At 50.0% G+C, this 21,095-nt stretch overlaps 1 protein-coding gene across 2 annotated transcripts in view; it reads left to right on the top strand.

Annotated features, from left to right (window-relative positions):
* Positions 1-8,994: 8,994 nt before the first annotated feature.
* gmppb (GDP-mannose pyrophosphorylase B) overlaps positions 8,995-21,095 on the top strand; it is a 31,916-nt gene continuing 19,815 nt past the window's right edge. The window contains exons 1-6 of one of the 2 annotated variants that reach the window (XM_038810839.1): positions 8,995-9,062; positions 11,935-12,069; positions 13,751-13,831; positions 17,944-17,992; positions 18,782-18,924; positions 19,751-19,909. In XM_038810839.1, coding sequence (XP_038666767.1) covers positions 11,941-12,069; positions 13,751-13,831; positions 17,944-17,992; positions 18,782-18,924; positions 19,751-19,909 — 561 coding nt within the window. In that variant the 5' untranslated portion in view covers positions 8,995-9,062; positions 11,935-11,940. Of the gene's footprint in view, positions 9,063-10,815; positions 11,071-11,934; positions 12,070-13,750; positions 13,832-17,943; positions 17,993-18,781; positions 18,925-19,750; positions 19,910-21,095 lie in introns of those variants that run through there. The other variant, XM_038810840.1, reaches the window with a different exon arrangement.

The raw sequence follows: 21,095 nt of genomic DNA on the forward strand, positions 1-21,095 counted from the left end.
TGAGACTGGCAGCACTGACTGCCTCTTCTGCCTACGCTGTGGTAGAGGGTGTTCTGCCTTTCCTCCACCCCATCCAGCATCCTATTCAGATCACTCTCTAGAAAGCGGGGTGCTGGTCTCCTTGGTGCCATCTTCTTGGCTGGAATGAGAGTGGGTGGGGAGGGCAATGCTTAGAAACAGCTCCAGCTTGTCAAACTCTCCAGCACCAATTCTGGCCCCAGCCAATCAGACGCTGTTTGAGTGGAACTAAAGATAGCAGTTAAGGGTCACTGTATTGATTAGCATTGTTTAAGGGTAATTATAAGCTATTTTCTTGTGTGATGTTAAAGATATTTTAATACTGTTGGTAATAAAGTTTGTTTTAATATACCGGATCCCTATTTTGTGTGAAATCACAGCTGGAGTGTATCCTTTCCTCACAGTCTTACAAATTTAAAATATTGGGGTTTCTGTCCAGTATCACTGTTGGGCTCTGAACTGAGTTTGTAGTAGGTATGATACTGTGAATATGACTCCTCAGATAATGAAGCAGTCGACATGCGGCAAGACATTGAGGCCAATAAGTGGTATGCAATCTTAATGCCACACAAGTGCTGGTGTAATAAGTTGACGGAGGCAGAAGCCCCTTCACCAGAATCCCTTTTATTCACAAACCCAACAGCTGAACAACCATGACCATTCAGTCTGCTGTCTACACCGGGAGTGCAGAGGATCTGATACTCCCTGTTATATACACAGAAAGGGGTTCCCCGATTGGGAAAAAGCCAGCTGCAACTCTTATTAGCAATCCAGCTCGGCATCTGCTAACAGACGTTTCTGTATTGCTAAATTGTTTATTCCGCACACCAACTGGTCTCGGAGCATCTCATTTAGCATCAGGCCAAATTCACAAGCCTCTGCTAATCGCCTTAATCTCGTAAAAAAGTTTGTAACTGACTCCCCGGTGTCTCGGAATGCTGAGTAAAACCAGTACCTTCACAGGATCAGAGGTGGCTTAGGGTCATAGTACTCTTTTACCAAGTCCGTCAATTCCTGGAAAGTTTTTGTGTCCGGTGCCTCTGGAAAAGTGAGACGGCGCATAATGGCAAAGGCTGCTGGCCCACACGCGGTCAGCAGAATGACCTGTTGCTTTTCATCCAGAATTATATTGTTTGCTCTGAAGAAGTACTTCATCCGCTCTACATATTGGGCCCAGCCTTCCACTGCAGCGTCAAAAGAGTCCAACTTCCCAAATAAAGGTATTTTGCCTGTCAGTGGCTTACCCTCAATATGCAGCAGCTTCTAATGAGCAGGTTCCTTCGCGTTGTTCCGTTTTCCTCGTCGCCACTGTAATAAGTCCACAGAAACAGAGGCCCCTTCACCAGAATTCCTTTTATTTCCAAAACCAACAGCTGAACAACCATGACCATTCAGTCTGCTGTCTACACTGGAAGTGCGGAGGATCTGACACTCCCTGTTATATACACAGAACATAAGAACATAAGAACATAAGAACTAGGAGCAGGAGTAGGCCATCTGGCCCCTCGAGCCTGCTCCGCCATTCAATTAGATCATGGCTGATCTTTTGTGGACTCAGCTCCACTTTCCGGCCCGAACACCATAACCCTTAATCCCTTTATTCTTCAAAAAACTATCTATCTTTACCTTAAAAACATGTAATGAAGGAGCCTCAACTGCTTCACTGGGCAAGGAATTCCATAGATTCACAACCCTTTGGGTGAAGAAGTTCCTCCTAAACTCAGTCCTAAATCTACTTCCCCTTATTTTGAGGCTATGTCCCCTAGTTCTGCTGTCACCCGCCAGTGGAAACAACCTGCCCGCATCTATCCTATCTATTCCCTTCATAATTTTAAATGTTTCTATAAGATCCCCCCTCATCCTTCTAAATTCCAACGAGTACAGTCCCAGTCTACTCAACCTCTCCTCATAATCCAACCCCTTCAACTCTGGGATTAACCTAGTGAATCTCCTCTGCACACCCTCCAGCGCCAGTACGTCCTTTCTCAAGTAAGGAGACCAAAACTGAACACAATACTCCAGGTGTGGCCGCACTAACACCTTATACAATTGCAACATAACCTCCCTAGTCTTAAACTCCATTCCTCTAGCAATGAAGGACAAAATTCCATTTGCCTTCTTAATCACCTGTTGCACTTGTAAACCAACCTTCTGTGACTCATGCACTAGCACACCCAAGTCTCTCTGAACAGCAGCATGCTTTAATATTTTATCGTTTAAATAATAATCCCGTTTGCTGTTATTCCTACCAAAATGGATAACCTCACATTTGTCAACATTGTATTCCATCTGCCAGACCCTAGCCCATTCACTTAACCTATCCAAATCCCTCTGCAGACTTCCAGTATCCTCTGCACTTTTCGCTTTACCACTCATCTTAGTGTCATCTGCAAACTTGGACACATTGCCCTTGGTCCCCAACTCCAAATCATCTATGTAAATTGTGAACAATTGTGGGCCCAACACGAATCCCTGAGGGACACCACAAGCTACTGATTGCCAACCAGAGAAACACCCATTTATCCCAACTCTTTGCTTTCTATTAGTTAACCAATCCTCTATCCATGCTACTACTTTACCCTTAATGCCATGCATCTTTATCTTATGCAGCAACCTTTTGTGTGGCACCTTGTCAAAGGCTTTCTGGAAATCCAGATATACCACATCCATCGGCTCCCCGTTATCTACTGCACTGGTAATGTCCTCAAAAAATTCCACTAAATTAGTTAGGCATGACCTGCCCTTTACGAACCCATGCTGCGTCTGCCCAATGGGACAATTTCTATCCAGATGCCTCGCAATTTCTTCCTTGATGATAGATTCCAGCATCTTCCCTACTACCGAAGTTAAGCTCACTGGCCTATAATTTCCTGCTTTCTGCCTACCTCCTTTTTTAAACAGTGGCGTCACGTTTGCTAATTTCCAATCCACCGGGACCACCCCAGAGTCTAGTGAATTTCGGTAAATTATCACTAGTGCATCTGCAATTTCCCTAGCCATCTCTTTTAGCACTCTGGGATGCATTCCATCAGGGCCAGGAGACTTGTCTACCTTTAGCCCCATTAGCTTGCCCATCACTCCTTCCTTAGTGATAACAATCCTCTCAAGGTCCTCACCTGTCATAGCCTCATTTCTATCAGTCGCTGGCATGTTATTTGTGTCTTCCACTGTGAAGATCGACCCAAAAAACCTGTTCAGTTCCTCAGCCATTTCCTCATTTCCCATTATTAAAACTCCCTTCTCATCCTCTAAAGGACCAATATTTACCTTAGCCACTCTTTTTGTCTTATATATTTGTAAAAACTTTTACTGTCTGTTTTTATATTCTGAGCAAGTTTACTCTCATACTCTATCTTACTCTTCTTTATAGCTTTTTTAGTAGCTTTCTGTTGCCCCCTAAAGATTTCCCAGTCCTCTAATCTCCCAGCAATCTTTGCCACTTTATATGCTTTTTCCTTCAATTTGATACTCTCCCTTATTTCCTTAGATATCCACGGTCGATTTTCCCTCTTTCTTCCGGCCTTCCTTTTTGTTGGTATAAACCTTTGCTGAGCACTGTGAAAAATCGCTTGGAAGGTTCTCCACTGTTCCTCAACTGTTCCACCATAAAGTCTTAGCTCCCAGTCTACCGTAGCTAGTTCTTCTCCCATCCCCTTGTAATCTCCTTTGTTTAAACACAAAACACTAGTATTTGATTTTACTTTCTCACCCTCCATCTGTATTTTAAATTCCACCATATTATGATCGCTCCTTCCGAGAGGATCCCTAACTATGAGATCATGAATCAATCCTGTCTCATTACACAGGACAAGATCTAGGACCGCTTGTTCCCTCGTAGGTTCCATTACATACTGTTCTAGGAAACTATCACGGATACATTCTATAAACTCCTCCTCAAGGTTGCCTTGACCGACCTGGTTAAACCAATCGACATGTAGATTAAAATCCCCCATGATAACTGCTGTACCATTTCTACATGCATCAGTTATTTCTTTGTTTATTGCCTGCCCCACCATAACGTTACTATTTGGTGGCCGATAGACTACTCCTATCAGTGACTTTTTCGCCTTACTATTCCTGATTTCCACCCAAATGGATTCAACCTTATCCTCCATAGCACCGATGTCATCCCTTACTATTGCCCGGATGTCATCCTTAAATAACAGAGCAACACCACCTCCCTTACCATCCACTCTGTCCTTCCGAATAGTTTGATACCCTCGGATATTTAACTCCCAGTCGTGACCATCCTTTAACCATGTTTCAGTAATGGCCACTAAATCATAGTCATTGACGATGATTTGTGCCATCAACTCATTTAATTTATTCCGAATACTACGAGCATTCAGGTAAAGTACACTTATGTTGGTTTTTTTACCTCTGTTTTGAATCTTAACATCTCCAGTTTTATTCCTTTTGTTATTACTGGGCCTATTCACTGAGCTCCCCTCAGCCACTGTACCTTGTACTGTCGCCCTTTTAGATTTTTGACTATGCTTTCTCTGCCTTGCACTTTTCCCCTTACTTCCTTTTGCTTCTGTCCCTGTTTTACTACCTTCCAACTTCCTGCATTGGTTCCCATCCCCCTGCCACATTAGTTTAAACTCTCCCCAACAGCTCTAGAAAACACCCCCCCTAGGACATCGGTTCCAGTCCTGCCCAGGTGCAGACCGTCCGGTTTGTACTGGTCCCACCTCCCCCAGAACCGGTCCCAATGCCCCAGGAATTTGAATCCCTCCCTCTTGCACCATCTCTCGAGCCACGCATTCATCCTATCTATCCTGACATTCCTACTCTGACTAGCTCATGGCACTGGTAGCAATCCTGAGATTACTACCTTTGAGGTCCTACTTTTTAGTTTAACTCCTAACTCCCTGAATTCCGGTTGTAGGACCTCATCCCGTTTTTTACCTATATCGTTGGTGCCTATGTGCACCATGACAGCTGGCTGTTCACCCTCCCCCCCCCAGAATGTCCTGCAGCCGCTCCGAGACATCCTTGACCCTTGCACCAGGGAGGCAACATACCATCCTGGAGTCTCGATTGCGTCCACAGAACCGCCTGTCTATTCCCCTTACGATCGAGTCCCCTATCACTATAGCCCTGCCATTTTTCTTCCTGCCCTGCTGTGCAGCAGAGCCAGCCACGGTGCCATGAACCTGGCTGCTGCTGCCTTCCCCTGGTGAGCCATCTCCCTCAACATTATCCAAAGCGGTATATCTGTTTTGCAGGGAGATGACTGCAGGGGACACCTGCACTGCCTTCCTACTCTTGCTCTTTCTTTTGGTCACCCATTTTCTATCTCCCTCATTAATTTTCACCTGCGGTGTGACCCACTCGCTAAACGTGCTATCCACTGTGACCAACTCGCTAAACGTGCTATCCACTTTTGGATCCACTTTCCCTGATTGGACCACTAATCAGGGAACTCATATTCTAACTGACAATCTCAAAGGACTGGCCTAAGTCATTACACCAGGCAATGACCATTTTCAAAAGAGAAAGTCTGGTGATGTCAACCTGACCATCAACATCGTTACCATTGCTGAACCCCCATCATTGACCAGGAACCCATTGCGACTAACCACCAGATACAGTGGCTGCAAGAACAAGCTGAAGCTGGGAAATGTCACCAATGGTGGGGAGAATAAAATCGGGAATGCTCAAGAAACCCAAATTAGAGGCACGCAGATATCTTGGGAGGGCTGGAGGAGATTAAAAAGGCAGGGAGGGGCGAGGCCATGGAGGGGCTTGAAAACAAGGATGAGAATGTTAAAATCAAGATGTTATTTGGCTGCGAACCAGTGTAGGCCAGTGAGCACAGAGATGATATTGGAATGGGATTTGATGTGAGAATGGGCAGCAGAGCTTTGAAGTTCACAGAGGGTTGAATTTTGGAGGCCGGTCAGAAGCTGCTGAAAATGGTTGAGTGTGGAGGTACCCAAAGGCATTGGTGAGGGTTTAAGCATCAGAGCAGAGGCAGGCACAAAGTCAGGTGATGTTACTGAGGTGGAAGCAGTCTTAGTGATGGTGCGAATATGTGGTTGAAAGTTCATCTCGAGGTCAAACATGACACCAAGGTTGCGAACATATTGGTTTAATCTCGGACTGTTGCCAGGGAGGGAGATGGAGTTTAAAAAAAAAAAAAATTCTGAGTACCCACTTTTATTTTCCAATTAAGGGGCCATCTAGCGTGGCCAATTCACCTACCCTACACATCTTTTTGGGGTTGTGGAGCTGAGACCCATGCAGACACAGGGAGAATTTGCAAATTCCACATGGACAGTGACCCGGGGCCCAGATCGAATCCAAGGGGGATGAAGTTGGGGGTGGTATTTGGAGCGGAGACTGGAAAGAACAACTTCTGACTTCCAAATATTTAATTGGAGAAATTCCTGTCCATCCTCTTTTCTCTGTAATCAATGACATTTCATTGTTTGCGGACAATGTTACAGTGTCAATCCAGGAATCCCTCATATTGTATGGTTATATACACTAACATTACCTTTCCTTTCTTCTGTACAATGTTACAGTTTCCGTGTAACATTTTGTACATTTTCTCTGGGTTTCAACTTTTGTGGGGTTTTTTTCCCCCTCTGTCTTAATGCAAGGTAACAGCCCAAATTTAAAATGTAGACCAGGAGTTCGGAACTCCAAAATTAGTCCAGGCGAGGCTGGAGAGCATAACCATGGGTTTGTGTCAGTCAACGTTTATTCGATATCGCTGTCATATTCTGCAGCCGTGTAGTGGAAGCTAAACATGGAGGTGCAGACTTGCCTAACATCTGAATCTACCTCTCAACGTTGTAGGGGAAAGGAATGGTGAAAACTTATGTCTGGGGCCGAGTCAGTTGTAGGAGTTGCCAGAAGGAGAGCTTACTTGAAGGACATACCAATGGCACCCCACTCCAGATTTCATTGTCCTCTTATTCTGTATTTGTATTATATTCCTTTTTCGTATTTGGGAAGTTTCCCTGTAAGGTTTTACAGGTGCACAATGAGCGCAGTCAATGGTCACATTAATTTTAAAAGTTCAGCAGATTTTCCTGAAATTAATCCTTGGAGAGCATAGAGATTAAGGGTTGTGGAAGGTTGTTCCAGTCCTTAATTATTGTTGGGCAAAAAGGAAATGGCAAAGGAAACACATTGGACTGAATACAGTTGGAGCTGTTGGTTATGAATTCTTTACCACCATTACACGTGGAAACACTTCACCACCAGGTACACGGCACATACTCGTGCGACTCGACCAATGTAGTCTACCTCATATGCTGCAGGAAAGGATGTCCCGAAGCGTGGTACATTGGCGAGACCATGCAGACACTGCGACAACGAAGCATCATGAACGGGCATCGTGCGACAATTACCAGGCAGGAATGTTCCCTTCCAGTCGGGGAACACTTCAGCAGTCAAGGGCATTCAGCCTCTGATCTCTGGGTAAGCGTTCTCCAAGGCGGTCTTCAGGACCCGCAACAACGCAGAATTGCCGAGCAAAAACTTATAGCTAAGTTCCGCACGCATGAATGCGGCCTCAACCGGGATCTTGGATTCATGTCGCATTACATTCACCCTCCACCATCTGGCCTGGACCTGCAAAATCCCACCAACTGTTCTGGTTTGAGACAATTCACACTTCTTTAACCTGGGATTACCCCCTATCTCTGGATCTGTAATGATTTGATTACCCGCAAATGCTTGCATTCCAAGCATTGTCTGGCATCTCTGACTTTGTCTATATAAATGTTTCTGGAACATACTTCTCCATTTACCTGAGGAAGGAGCAGTGCTCCGAAAGCTCGTGTTTGAAACAAACGTGTTGGACTTTAACCTGGTGTTGTAAGACCTCTTACTGTGCTCACCCCAGTCCAAAGCCGGCATTTCCACATTATGAATTCTTTGAGCTTGGTTACTTTTCACTTTAATGTACAGCTTAGAAAATTTTAATTGTTCAGCTAAAGTTTTATAGAGGCATGGCTTTTCTTCAGTTCTGCAAACTGTGCCAGAACAGAGTGGAGATCTGACCAACTGCGAGACACCAGAATCTCATAATAAAAATAATAATCCCTTATTGTCGGAATTGAAATTGTTTGTAACAAAACTAGCTGGTAAGACTAAATTGTGTTTCTGTGTGGCCAATCCATTTAACCTGCACATCTTTGGATTGTGAAACCCACACAGACACGGGGAGAATGTCCACAGTGACCCAGAGCTGGGATCGAACCCTTATCCTCAGTGCCATAGGCATCAGTGTTAACCACTGTGCCACCGTGCCGCCCTGCAAACTCTTCATTGATAAGAATAATCTGCACTTCAGGATGTCTCATCAGTTCTGGAAGTTTACAGCAAAATAAGTGGATGGTTTGCTGGATGGTAGGGGGTCCTTTCCTGTAAATTGTAGAGACGTCAGTGACCAATGGATGGGGAGTTCTCCAGTGTTTATAGATTTTTGAAAACTGCACTGTAACAAACTCACTTGCTGCAGTTTTAAGGTGGTTTGAGATGTCGCCAGGAGCACAAGTTTCATGTTAATAAATGATTCCAGATCATTGAACACTGAATTATACTAAATCTGGGTTTAACTTTGGAGGTTTCTCGTCACAATTCAAAAGTCACTGGGTTGCAACCCACCTTTCGCCATTCCACCTGCACAAAACACCAATTCCTGCCAGTGAAATGTTGCTCTCAGTGGTAATAACATCCTTAATCCACCTAATAGCCAGGGGCGCTGTGCTCTCAGAGCCAGATCCCGGAACCATCTTGTTTACTCATTTCACTCGTTGGCGTTCATCCAGCTTCCCTTCCGATTGGTTAATATCGGTGCCGCTGTCCCTCTCCCATTAGTTGATGTTGCCTCTCTCCTATTGGTTAAACGCTGCCCCACATTGCAGTATTCCCACTTTCCATTGGTCCATATCCGGAAAGCGCTCTGCTATTGGTTGTTGCCTGGATACGGCGCGGCGTCAGTGCCACGTCGCCCATGTTTGAGCCGCAAAGGGCGGAGCCAGAGAGAGAGAGAGCGAGCGCGGCGCTGGACCAGCTGATCGGTAAGTGACTGTCCCCCCCCCCCCCCCCCCATTCCTGACAGACACCCCATCCCACACACCTCCACCCCCATCAGATCACCCCCTCCCCATCCCCGACAACCCCCTCCCCAACAGACACTCCCCCCCCCCCCCCCCATCCTCGACAGCCCCCCCCCAATCCTCGACAGCCCCCCTCCCCCCCCCCCCTCGACAGGCCCCCTCCCACCCCCACCCTCGACAGGCCCCCCCCCCCATCCTCGACAGGCACCCCCCCCCCCACCCTCGACAGGCATCCCCCCCCCACCCTCGACAGGCACCCCCCCCCCCCGACAGGCACCCCCCCCCCCCCCACCCTCGACAGGCATCCCCCTCCCCACCCTCGACAGGCACCCCCCCCCCCACCCTCGACAGGCACCCCCCCCACCCTCGACAGGCACCCCCCCCCCCCACCCTCGACAGGCACCCCCCCCCCCACCCTCGACAGGCACCCCCCCCCCACCCTCGACAGGCACCCCCCCCCCACCCTCGACAGGCACCCCCCCCCACCCTCGACAGGCACCCCCCCCCCACCCTCGACAGGCACCCCCCCCCACCCTCGACAGGCACCCCCCCCCACCCTCGACAGGCACCCCCCCCCCAGCCTCGACAGGCACCCCCCCCCCTCGACAGGCACCCCCCCCCCCCCCTCGACAGGCACCCCCCCCCCCCCTCGACAGGCACCCCCCCCCACCCTCGACAGGCACCCCCCCCCCCCACCCTCGACAGGCACCCCCCCCCCCACCCTCGACAGGCACCCCCCCATCACCCTCGACAGGCACCCCCCCATCACCCTCGACAGGCACCCCCCCCATCCTCGACAGGCACACCCCCCCTAAAAGGTTTTCCCCTTATCCTCAATCTGCCCTATTTCCCTGTCGAATTCTGTTAGAATTTTATAAGTTTCTATGAGATCCCATCTCGCTCTTCTCAACTTCTTTAAAAAAAAATTTTTTTAAATAAATTTAGAGTACCCAATGATTTTTCCAATTAAGGGGCAATTTAGCGTGGCCAATCCGCCTAGCATGCACATCTTTTGGGTTGTGGAGGTGAAACCCACGCAGACACGGGGAGAATGTGCAAACTCCACACGGACAGTGACCCAGGGCCAGGATTCAAACCCAGATCCTCAGCGCCGTAGGCAGCAATGCTAACCACTGTGCCACCGTGCTGCCCGCTCTTCTCAACTCCAATGAATATAATCCTAGCCGACTCAGTTTCACCTCATAGTCCCGCCTCCATAGCACGAATATGCTTCCTCAGACAAGGACACCAAAACTGTACATAATACCCCAGGCGTGGCCTCACCAGGACCCTTAACAATTGCAGTAAAACATCTCTATTCCTATACTCGAATCTCCTCGCTATGAAGGCCAACAGACCATTTGCCTTCTTTACTGGCTGCTGTACCTGCGTGCTTACTTTCAGTGACTGATGCACGAGGACACCAAGGTCTTGCTGAGTATCCACCTCTCTCAATTTACACCTATTCAGATAATAACCTGTCTTCCTATTTTTGCTACCTCAGTAGATAACCTCACTTTTATCCACAATATACTGCATCTGCCATGCACGTGCCCACTCACAGCCTGTCCAAATTCCACTGACGCATCTCTGCGTCCTCCTCCTCATATCACACCCTCGCATCCAACTTTGTAACAAGTGCAAATTTGGAGATAATCCCTTTGTTCCCTTGTTCAAATCATTAATATATTATGTGAACAGTTGGGGTCCGAGCACTGATCCCTGTGGTACCCCACGAGTCACTACCTGCTAGTCAGAAAAAGACCCATTTATTCCAACTCTTTGTTTCCTGTCTGCTAACCAACTTTCTATCCGTCTTAAGACACAACCCGCAATTCCATGAGCTTTAACTTTACATATTAATCTCCTATGTGAGACCTTGTTAAAGGCCATCGGAAAGTCTAAATAAACCACATCCATTGGTTCCCCTCCGGTCAACTCTGCTAGTTACATCCTCAAGTTGCAGTAGGTATGTCAAGCATGATTTCCCTTTTCTAAATCCATGCTGACTTTGTCTGATTACACCACTACTTTCCAAATGTTCTCACTGTCACTCACATGATGAAGGAGCTGTGCTCCGAAAGCTAGTGATTCAAAACAAACCTGTTGGACTTTAACCTGGTGTTGTAAGACTTCTGTGAATAGTCTAGTTCAGCTTCAGACACTAGGCAGGGAAGTGGATTGAATCAACGTCTAGGTAACAAAGTTTTCAAATGAAGGAAGTTTCTGCTCATCCAGTACTAGACGTGTGACAAGCAGCTTGTCAAATCGGAGACAGTGGAGGTGTTGAGAGAAGTGGTAGAACTGAGGTCACCACTATACATGTTTAACTTAAAGGTGTGTTTTGTGCTAACATTGCCAAGAGGCAGCACATAGAATAAGAGGCCAATGTCTCAATTCTATTTGTGATTTTAATAAAGAGTTGTTTCAATGCTGTAGAAGGGGCATAGAACTGATTTAGGGTTTCAAACATGTGGGAATGATGGACAGGATTTGGGGTGGGCCACAACAAGTTGAAGGATTTTGGAGGGGAAAGGGAGGTTGGAGATGGGGCAGTAGTTTGCAAGGATTAAGGAGGTGTCCGAAGATGGGAGGTTTGAAGGAGAGAGGGAGCCATTAACAAGATCACTTAACCTGGGGACCATTTCGGGACGTTGAGTGCTCAGCAGTTTTGTGGGGATGTAATTCTCCCTCTCCTGTCGGTATTGACTGTCACACTGCTGTGTGTCACCCCCCTGTTGCTGCTGGTACATTGAAGCAGTTTGAGGCTCTGTTCTTATACATTAACCTCTGGATTATTGATTCAACTGTTGCTCTGCTTTCATTTTTACAGCTGACAATGAAAGCACTGATTCTGGTCGGAGGCTACGGCACTCGGTTACGGCCGCTGACACTCAGTGTTCCAAAACCGCTGGTGGACTTTTGCAACAAGCCCATTCTACTGCACCAAGTGGAAGCTTTAGCCAAGGTACAGTCATCACCTTCCAGTGAGGCCAGAGATCAGAGTGTGAAAGAATGGAGCACTCATACACTCAAAGAGGAACTTCAGGATCTAGCAGTAACATTATGCCAATGTGTGACAATGATTGGCTGTGTATAGGGGCAAAGTTCAGGGTAGTGCACGTTCCCAAATTACCCTCCAATTGTTCCATTTTATTTATTTTATTACATGAAATGAAAATTGCTTTTTGTCACGATTAGGCTTCAATGAAGTTACTGTGAAAAGCCCTTGGTCGCCACATTCCGGCGCCTGTTCAGGGAGGCTGGTACGAGAATTGAACCGTGCTGCTGGCCTGCCTTGGTCTCCTTTAAAAGCCAGCGATTTAGCCCAGTGTGCTAAACCAGCCCCATGTAACCCTTTAACATTGTGTGAAGTATTATAGCTAATAATCTGCCACTTTCTTATATTGTTGCCAGAATATTTCAAAGCATATAATGGATTCACCGATATCTTTTAATATTTTGGTTTTCTCTTTTGCATTGGGACCAAGATGGAAGAGACTAGCGACGGTGCTCGTTCAGAGTTTTTTCTTTTTTTTTGTAATTTAGAGTACCCAATTAATATTTTCCAATTAAGGGGCAATTTAATGTGGCCAATCCACCTACCCTGTACATCTTTGGGTTGTGGGGGCGAAACCCACGCAAACACGGGGAGAATGTGCAAACTCCACACGGGCAGTGACCCAGAGCCGGGATCGAACCTGGGACCCCAGCGCCGTGGGGCAGCAATGCTAACTACTGCGCCACCGTGCTGCCCTCATTAACACAGAGTTGACAATTCAACAACCCGATTTGTTTCTTACATACCCGGAACAGATCTGCAGTCAGCGCTACTTTACCCCTGTGATCTATAGTACAGCATCACAGGGCAGAATCTCAAAGTGTTGCTTATTTCTGAACAGTTTGGTGTCCTGATCCAATAAACTTTGCTCATTGTGTTATTCTTCAGCTGAAACTTTAGAACGAAGAGTATTGTGACAGTGGGATGTATGTGCTTATCGGGGGCACTGTGTTAATCAGCCTGAAAGTGCAGTCTATGACTCGGGCGAGAATGAGTGGATTCTTTCGGGGGGGGGGTAGCAGATGAGTGTGAGAGCTGTGGGCCAACGAATCACGTGCACATATTTTGGGGTTATGAAAGATTGGGAAGATTTTGGGTGGGAGTGTTTGTGGTCTTAGCCAGGATAGTGGAGGAGGAGGTGGGCCTTGGATGCCGATATTTGGGGTCTCAGAAGCTGGAGCGCATGAAGAGGAGGAAGGCCTATGTTATGGCCTTCGCCTCTCTGATTGCACGGCGGCTAATTTTGCCGGAGTGGTGGTCGGCATCGCCACCAGGGGTAGTGGCTCGGTTGGTGACCTGTACGATTTCCTGCGATTACAGAAGATAAGGTATGTGTTGAGGGGCTCTGTAGCGGGGTTTGAGAAAAGGTGGGGGATGTTTGTTACCGTGTTTGAGGGGCTGTTCATCGTGGGGTTGGGGGAAAATCTGTACAGACTGTATAGTTGATTGTTGGGAAGTATATCTCCTGGTGTATTTATTTGCTGTAACCTGTTTTAATACATGTGAAAAAACAAAGTGCAGCCTATGGTCAGAAGGTTCTTGAGCCTTTCCCTTCCTGTGGATAACTGTTTGTTTCTGTTTTGAGCAGGCAGGTGTATCGCATGTGATCCTCGCTGTCAGCTATATGTCCGAGATGTTGGAGAAGGAGATGAAGGAACAGGAGCAGAGGGTAAGAATGACAATGCTATGGCAGTGGGCTGGACTGTCTTCTGCACACTAACGTTTTCTACAATCGTGCGAGACATTGTGAAAACATGAGCTAAATTCTGAAGTTCACAGCCTGATTAAATGCTGATTGTTTGACTTACTTTCAAATGGAGGTTGGTGGAATTCACTTTCTGCATCTTATTGACTCTTTACTGCTGAGCTATAGGGAAAGAATGTGGGGCATGATTGGGTGCAGGAGAGAGAAGTGGGAATTAATCTGCCCTGGTAACCCCATTGAAATGTCTAATGTCACTCTCCCTGAGAGTGAAAGAAAGAGCTTTGTTTTGAATGAAATGGTTAGAATTTAACTTCAAGAAAATTGAGTGGTCAGTCTGGATCCTGTGATAGCTCATTGGATATCGTGCTTTGGGGTGTTGAGTCATGCCTGCTGGCACAGCTGAAGATGAAATCAATTTGATCTCGATTCATCCTTTCTCTGTCACGAACTGCAGTTGGCCTCAGCACACTTGAGGTCAGAGACTCCTGCTGAATGGTGAGGATTGATTGGTGGAGATCCTCCCATTGTCTTTTAGCCTGCTGGCCCTCACTGTTGACACACCTGTGTGAAGGTGGCTTCTTGGAGGAGGTATCAGCGGGAAATTCTGATTGGAATGACAAAGACATGACAAAGACAATGAGTGCACTTCCCCTCTTGGTCCTCATGTTACCCAATGTTGTTAACAAGTCTTCCTCTTTAGGTTCTGCTCTCTCTCCTTTGACTCTACTGCCATCACTACTCTCCACAAAAAACAAAGACAAACCCTTGGATCACACTGTCCTTGCAAATTATCATCCCATCTGCAGAACGCTTTGCTGCCTCCCAAATTTGTTCCGGTCTTTTCCAGAGATGTTTGAATCCCACCAAACAGATTTCTGTCCCTGTGACAGGATCATAACAGCTCCTTTCAAAGTCACAAATGACATCCTTTTGAGACTGTGACAAAGGGAAACTTTCTTTTCATGTCCCCCCTCTCAACGGGTCCGCAACCTTTGACACCATCCTTTCCAACGTCTCTTCACTGCCATTCAACTGGATGGGAATGCTCTCACCTGATTCATTTCTTATCTGAGTAGTTGTATTCAGAGTAACAGAACGTTGTGGTTTCTCTTTTCTGTGTACGGTTAACTTTGGTGCACCTCATGGGTCTATCTTTTGCCCCTTCCCATCTCTCATTTACCCAGGTGCATTAATGTACACTGATGTCACCCAGCTGGACCTCACCGCGATCTCCTTCGATATCGCCACTGACACTAAATTATCAAACTGCATATCCGATATCCAGTACTGCTTGAGCAGAAACCCGACCCCGCACCGTGGCCGAAACCCGACCCCGCACCGTGGCCGAAACCCGACCCCGCACCGTGGCCGAAACCCGACCCCGCACCGTGGCCGAAACCCGACCCCGCACCGTGGCCGAAACCCGACCCCGCACCGTGGCCGAAACCCGACCCCGCACCGTGGCCGAAGCCCGACCCCGCACCGTGGCCGAAGCCCGACCCCGCACCGTGGCCGAAGCCCGACCCCGCACCGTGGCCGAAGCCCGACCCCGCACCGTGGCCGAAGCCCGACCCCGCACCGTGGCCGAAGCCCGACCCCGCACCGTGGCCGAAGCCCGACCCCGCACCGTGGCCGAAACCCGACCCCGCACCGTGGCCGAAGCCCGACCCCGCACCGTGGCCGAAGCCCGACCCCGCACCGTGGCCGAAGCCCGACCCCGCACCGTGGCCGAAGCCCGACCCCGCACCGTGGCCGAAGCCCGACCCCGCACCGTGGCCGAAGCCCGACCCCGCACCGTGGCCGAAGCCCGACCCCGCACCGTGGCCGAAGCCCGACCCCGCACCGTGGCCGAAGCCCGACCCCGCACCGTGGCCGAAACCCGACCCCGCACCGTGGCCGAAACCCGACCCCGCACCGTGGCCGAAGCCCGACCCCGCACCGTGGCCGAAACCCGACCCCGCACCGTGGCCGAAGCCCGACCCCGCACCGTGGCCGAAGCCCGACCCCGCACCGTGGCCGAAGCCCGACCCCGCACCGTGGCCGAAGCCCGACCCCGCACCGTGGCCGAAGCCCGACCCCGCACCGTGGCCGAAGCCCGACCCCGCACCGTGGCCGAAGCCCGACCCCGCACCGTGGCCGAAGCCCGACCCCGCACCGTGGCCGAAGCCCGACCCCGCACCGTGGCCGAAGCCCGACCCCGCACCGTGGCCGAAGCCCGACCCCGCACCGTGGCCGAAGCCCGACCCCGCACCGTGGCCGAAGCCCGACCCCGCACCGTGGCCGAAGCCCGACCCCGCACCGTGGCCGAAGCCCGACCCCGCACCGTGGCCGAAGCCCGACCCCGCACCGTGGCCGAAGCCCGACCCCGCACCGTGGCCGAAGCCCGACCCCGCACCGTGGCCGAAGCCCGACCCCGCACCGTGGCCGAAGCCCGACCCCGCACCGTGGCCGAAGCCCGACCCCGCACCGTGGCCGAAGCCCGACCCCGCACCGTGGCCGAAGCCCGACCCCGCACCGTGGCCGAAGCCCGACCCCGCACCGTGGCCGAAGCCCGACCCCGCACCGTGGCCGAAGCCCGACCCCGCACCGTGGCCGAAGCCCGACCCCGCACCGTGGCCGAAGCCCGACCCCGCACCGTGGCCGAAGCCCGACCCCGCACCGTGGCCGAAGCCCGACCCCGCACCGTGGCCGAAGCCCGACCCCGCACCGTGGCCGAAGCCCGACCCCGCACCGTGGCCGAAGCCCGACCCCGCACCGTGGCCGAAGCCCGACCCCGCACCGTGGCCGAAGCCCGACCCCGCACCGTGGCCGAAGCCCGACCCCGCACCGTGGCCGAAGCCCGACCCCGCACCGTGGCCGAAGCCCGACCCCGCACCGTGGCCGAAGCCCGACCCCGCACCGTGGCCGAAGCCCGACCCCGCACCGTGGCCGAAGCCCGACCCCGCACCGTGGCCGAAGCCGACCCCGCACCGTGGCCGAAGCCCGACCCCGCACCGTGGCCGAAGCCCGACCCCGCACCGTGGCCGAAGCCCGACCCCGCACCGTGGCCGAAGCCCGACCCCGCACCGTGGCCGAAGCCCGACCCCGCACCGTGGCCGAAGCCCGACCCCGCACCGTGGCCGAAGCCCGACCCCGCACCGTGGCCGAAGCCCGACCCCGCACCGTGGCCGAAGCCCGACCCCGCACCGTGGCCGAAGCCCGACCCCGCACCGTGGCCGAAGCCCGACCCCGCACCGTGGCCGAAGCCCGACCCCGCACCGTGGCCGAAGCCCGACCCCGCACCGTGGCCGAAGCCCGACCCCGCACCGTGGCCGAAGCCCGACCCCGCACCGTGGCCGAAGCCCGACCCCGCACCGTGGCCGAAGCCCGACCCCGCACCGTGGCCGAAGCCCGACCCCGCACCGTGGCCGAAGCCCGACCCCGCACCGTGGCCGAAGCCCGACCCCGCACCGTGGCCGAAGCCCAACCCCGCACCGTGGCCGAAACCCAACCCCGCACCGTGGCCGAAACCCAACCCCGCACCGTGGCCGAAATCCAACCCCGCACCATCGCTGAAATCATCACTAGAACCCAACCCCTATGCTCGCTGATCTATAGTGGCTCTGGGTTAAGTAATGTTTCAGCAAAGTCCCACAAAGAACAATGTGACAATGACCGGATAATCTCTTGGTAATGTTGACTGAGGATAAATATTGGCCTCCTTTTTCAAATAGCGCCATTAACCTTTTACATCCACTTGAGATGGCACACCAATCTTTCGTTTAGTCTCTCATCTTAGAAACGTCATCTGCAACTGTGGAGTATTCCCTCAGTACCGCACTGGAGTGTCTGCCTTTATCATGTACTCTGGTCTCAGGAGTTGGACTTGGATGGTGAGTATGTAGCCACCTGAGCCGTGGCTGCCAGGCACAAGTGTAGGTGTTGGGTGAGCGCTAGTCTTAGCTGCTTGAACGTCTATCTCTGTCTCCATGCTCACCTTCAATGAATGCCTACGTGATGGATGAGGCGCAGGAAGGAAGGAAACACAAGTTATTGTGTATTCTTCACTCACCAACTGTCTTGTGTTTTTTTTTCAGCTGGGTATTTGTATCTCTCTCTCACATGAAAAGGAGCCTTTGGGAACAGGTAAGAACCTTGCCACATCTGTCAATATATCGCAACAAAAGGGTTGCGCTCACTTTTCTGATCTTTCACACCGTCGTCCTGAGGGGAGTTGGGGAGATGCAAGTTCTAATTTCTCACTAGCTTTGATCAATAGTATTTGTCCCTATTAGATTCCTGGCTATTTGTCCCCATTAGACTCCTGGCTTCTCCCCTTTGCACTCTGAATGTCACATGAAACTTTCCTGAATGTCATTAACCCCAGTGCTATTCTGATTTGAATCTCTTTCAGAATTGGATGAAGTATTGTATCTGTTATGGGCTGGTTTATAGCACAAGAAAAGAACAGGAAGAGGCCATTCAGCCCTTCAATCTTCTCTGCTGTTCAGTTGGGTCACGGTTGATCTATGCCACAAGCCCATCCAGTGCCTCTTCCCTATCTCCATCAAAATCTAGCCATTGCCATCTTGGGATGGTCCAATTGACAACCAGTGTCATCAACTGGCAGGATATGGTTCCCTGCAGAACAGTTCTCCAACCTGGGGTTCTCCCTGAGGGGAGAGGAGCTACCTGCCATTTGAAGTAGAGTGAGAATTGGAGGTTAAGCCATTGCCTGACTGCTCACTTGCTTAATAAATGATTGTGTGACAATGCAACCTGGAGAAAGATTGGGTAGCACAAGGCGGAGAGGAACCTGTCAGACCGAGTGTGTGACTACTGGATGGTGATTGAGAATCTTGGTGTAAGGGCCCTCCTGTTGGGAGTGTGTGGTACTAGCTGGCCTTTTTCACTGTTGTGATGTTGTGTTTGCAGCTGGACCCCTGGCTCTGGCCCGTGAGCTGATCACTAGCAGCTCGGAACCTTTCTTTGTCCTAAATAGCGACGTGATCTGTGAGTTCCCCTTCGAGGAGATGGTCCGCTTTCACAAGCATCATGGAAAGGAGGGTACCATCGTGGTAAGTGATGAGATGGTGGCATAGTGGGAGTGCCGCTGGGCTAGTAATCCAGAGGCCCAGGCTAATGCTCTGGGGTCACGGCAACTGGTGGAATTTAAATTCAATTATTAATCTGGAACTGAAAATGAATCTCGGTAATGGTGACTCAGATTGTAGTAAAAACCCATCAGGTTCATCAGGGCGAGCCTTCCTTAGATGGCTAGGCCTACATGTGACTCCAGACCCACAGCAATGTGCTTGACTCTTAACTGCCCTCTGAAATGACTAAGCAAGCCACTCTGTTCAAGGGCAATTAGGGATGGGCAATAAATACTGGCCTTGTCCTCAAAAAAACAATTACCGTACCTTTGGCTGCTCTTGTGACCACGGTGATGTCCATCAGAAAACCTGTCCTCTTGTATCACGTGCAAAGTTAAAGTCTGAACAGCAAGCTCTTGTCTGGATTTAAGTAAGGGTGTTGCTCCTAAACAATACTCTTATGGACTGACCTGATTAATACTACACTCCTGTATGCTTCACCCGATGCCAGTGTCTATGTATTTACATTGTGTACCCTGTGTTGCCTTATTATATATTTTCTTTTTATTTCATGTACTAAACGATCTGTTTGAGCTGCTCAGAGAAAGATACTTTTCACTGTACCTTGTACAAGTGACAACAATCCAATCCAATCCTTGCAATAGTGCGAGCTATCTGCTCTCTATCCCAGCAACTGAACAATGTTTCAAGAGAGGCTGAAAAACAGTGTTTTGTAAAGGTTCCTCACATCCCAGGCCCTTTCCCCCTCTGTATGGTAATAATTGATCCATATTAATCTTTTTGTCAGGTGACCAGAGTAGAGGAACCATCCAAATACGGGGTTGTGATATATGAAGCAGAGATTGGACGGATACATCGATTTGTGGAAAAGCCTCAAGTGTTTGTGTCTAACAAGATCAATGCTGGGATGTATATATTCAGCCCCACCATTCTGAACAGGATCCAGGTATTATACCCTTTACAACTAACTCCACTTCAACAATTTCTTTACCAAGTGAGGAGGGACATTTCAGGCAGATGGTCTTGAACCTCAACTGCCTTTTGTTCCCACTCACTGATAAACATTATTTTGGTGTACATTTAAGACGGTACTTGGTGTAACTCATAACCCTACTAACAGGCAGCCTGAACAACAGGAGAACATTTCACACACGTCAAAGCGAAAGATGTTAATACTGAGAAATGGAGAATCAAACCCTATTATATTAGATATAGTCACAGTGGAATGTGCAATAAAGCTCCCTCTAAACTGTCCCCATCAAGCACTCCCAGGACAGGTCCAGCACGGGGTTAGATACAGAGTATACTCCCTCTACACTATCCCCCATCAAGCACTCCCAGGACAGGACAGGGTTAGTTATGGAGTAAACTCATTCTACACTGCCCTCTGTGTGGTTGGGATTGAGTGCGGCATGGTGGTGCAGTGGTTAGCACCTGAGGACCCAGGTTCGATCCGGGTCACTGTCCATGTGAAGTTTGCACATTCCCCCGTATTTGTGTGGGTCTCACCCCCACAACCCAAAGATGTGCAGGGTAGGTGGATTGACCACACTAATTTGCCCCTTAATTGGAAAACAAAAAGAATTGGGTACTCTAAATTTATATCGGAAAAAAAGATTGAATCCCAATGTTTGCACCAACTAGAACTGTGGCTGGTTTAGGTGGTTTTTATAATTAGGAATTTATTAATGTATCTGGTACCAGATGTATCTGTAAATGATTGTTAATGATTTAAATCAGTGACTTCACTTCTGAAAGAAAGCTATTCAGTGGATGTTTTTCTTTTAGTCCAACCTGGATTGCTCCTATCTGGGATCCTGACTTTACAGTGAAAGTCCTGATCTCCTCACACATCAAAAAATAATAATATTGTGATTGGAAAACGGGAATGAAACTCAGTTCCTCTGACTTCTACTCTGCTCCAGTTGCCTCAGACACTGATTACTTGTCCTGAGCGATTAGCAATGTCGCAAGTGGACCCCGTGGTCCGTGTGAGAAGGGGGACCCCGGGGTCCGTGTGAAAAGGGGGACCCCGGGGTCCGTGTGAGAAGGGGGACCCCGGGGTCCGTGTGAGAAGGGGGACCCCGGGGTCCGTGTGAGAAGGGGGACCCCGGGGTCCGTGTGAAAAGGGG

This window comes from Scyliorhinus canicula, chromosome 11 (genome assembly GCF_902713615.1).
Source record: "Scyliorhinus canicula chromosome 11, sScyCan1.1, whole genome shotgun sequence".
NCBI classification, from domain to species: Eukaryota; Metazoa; Chordata; class Chondrichthyes; order Carcharhiniformes; family Scyliorhinidae; genus Scyliorhinus; species Scyliorhinus canicula.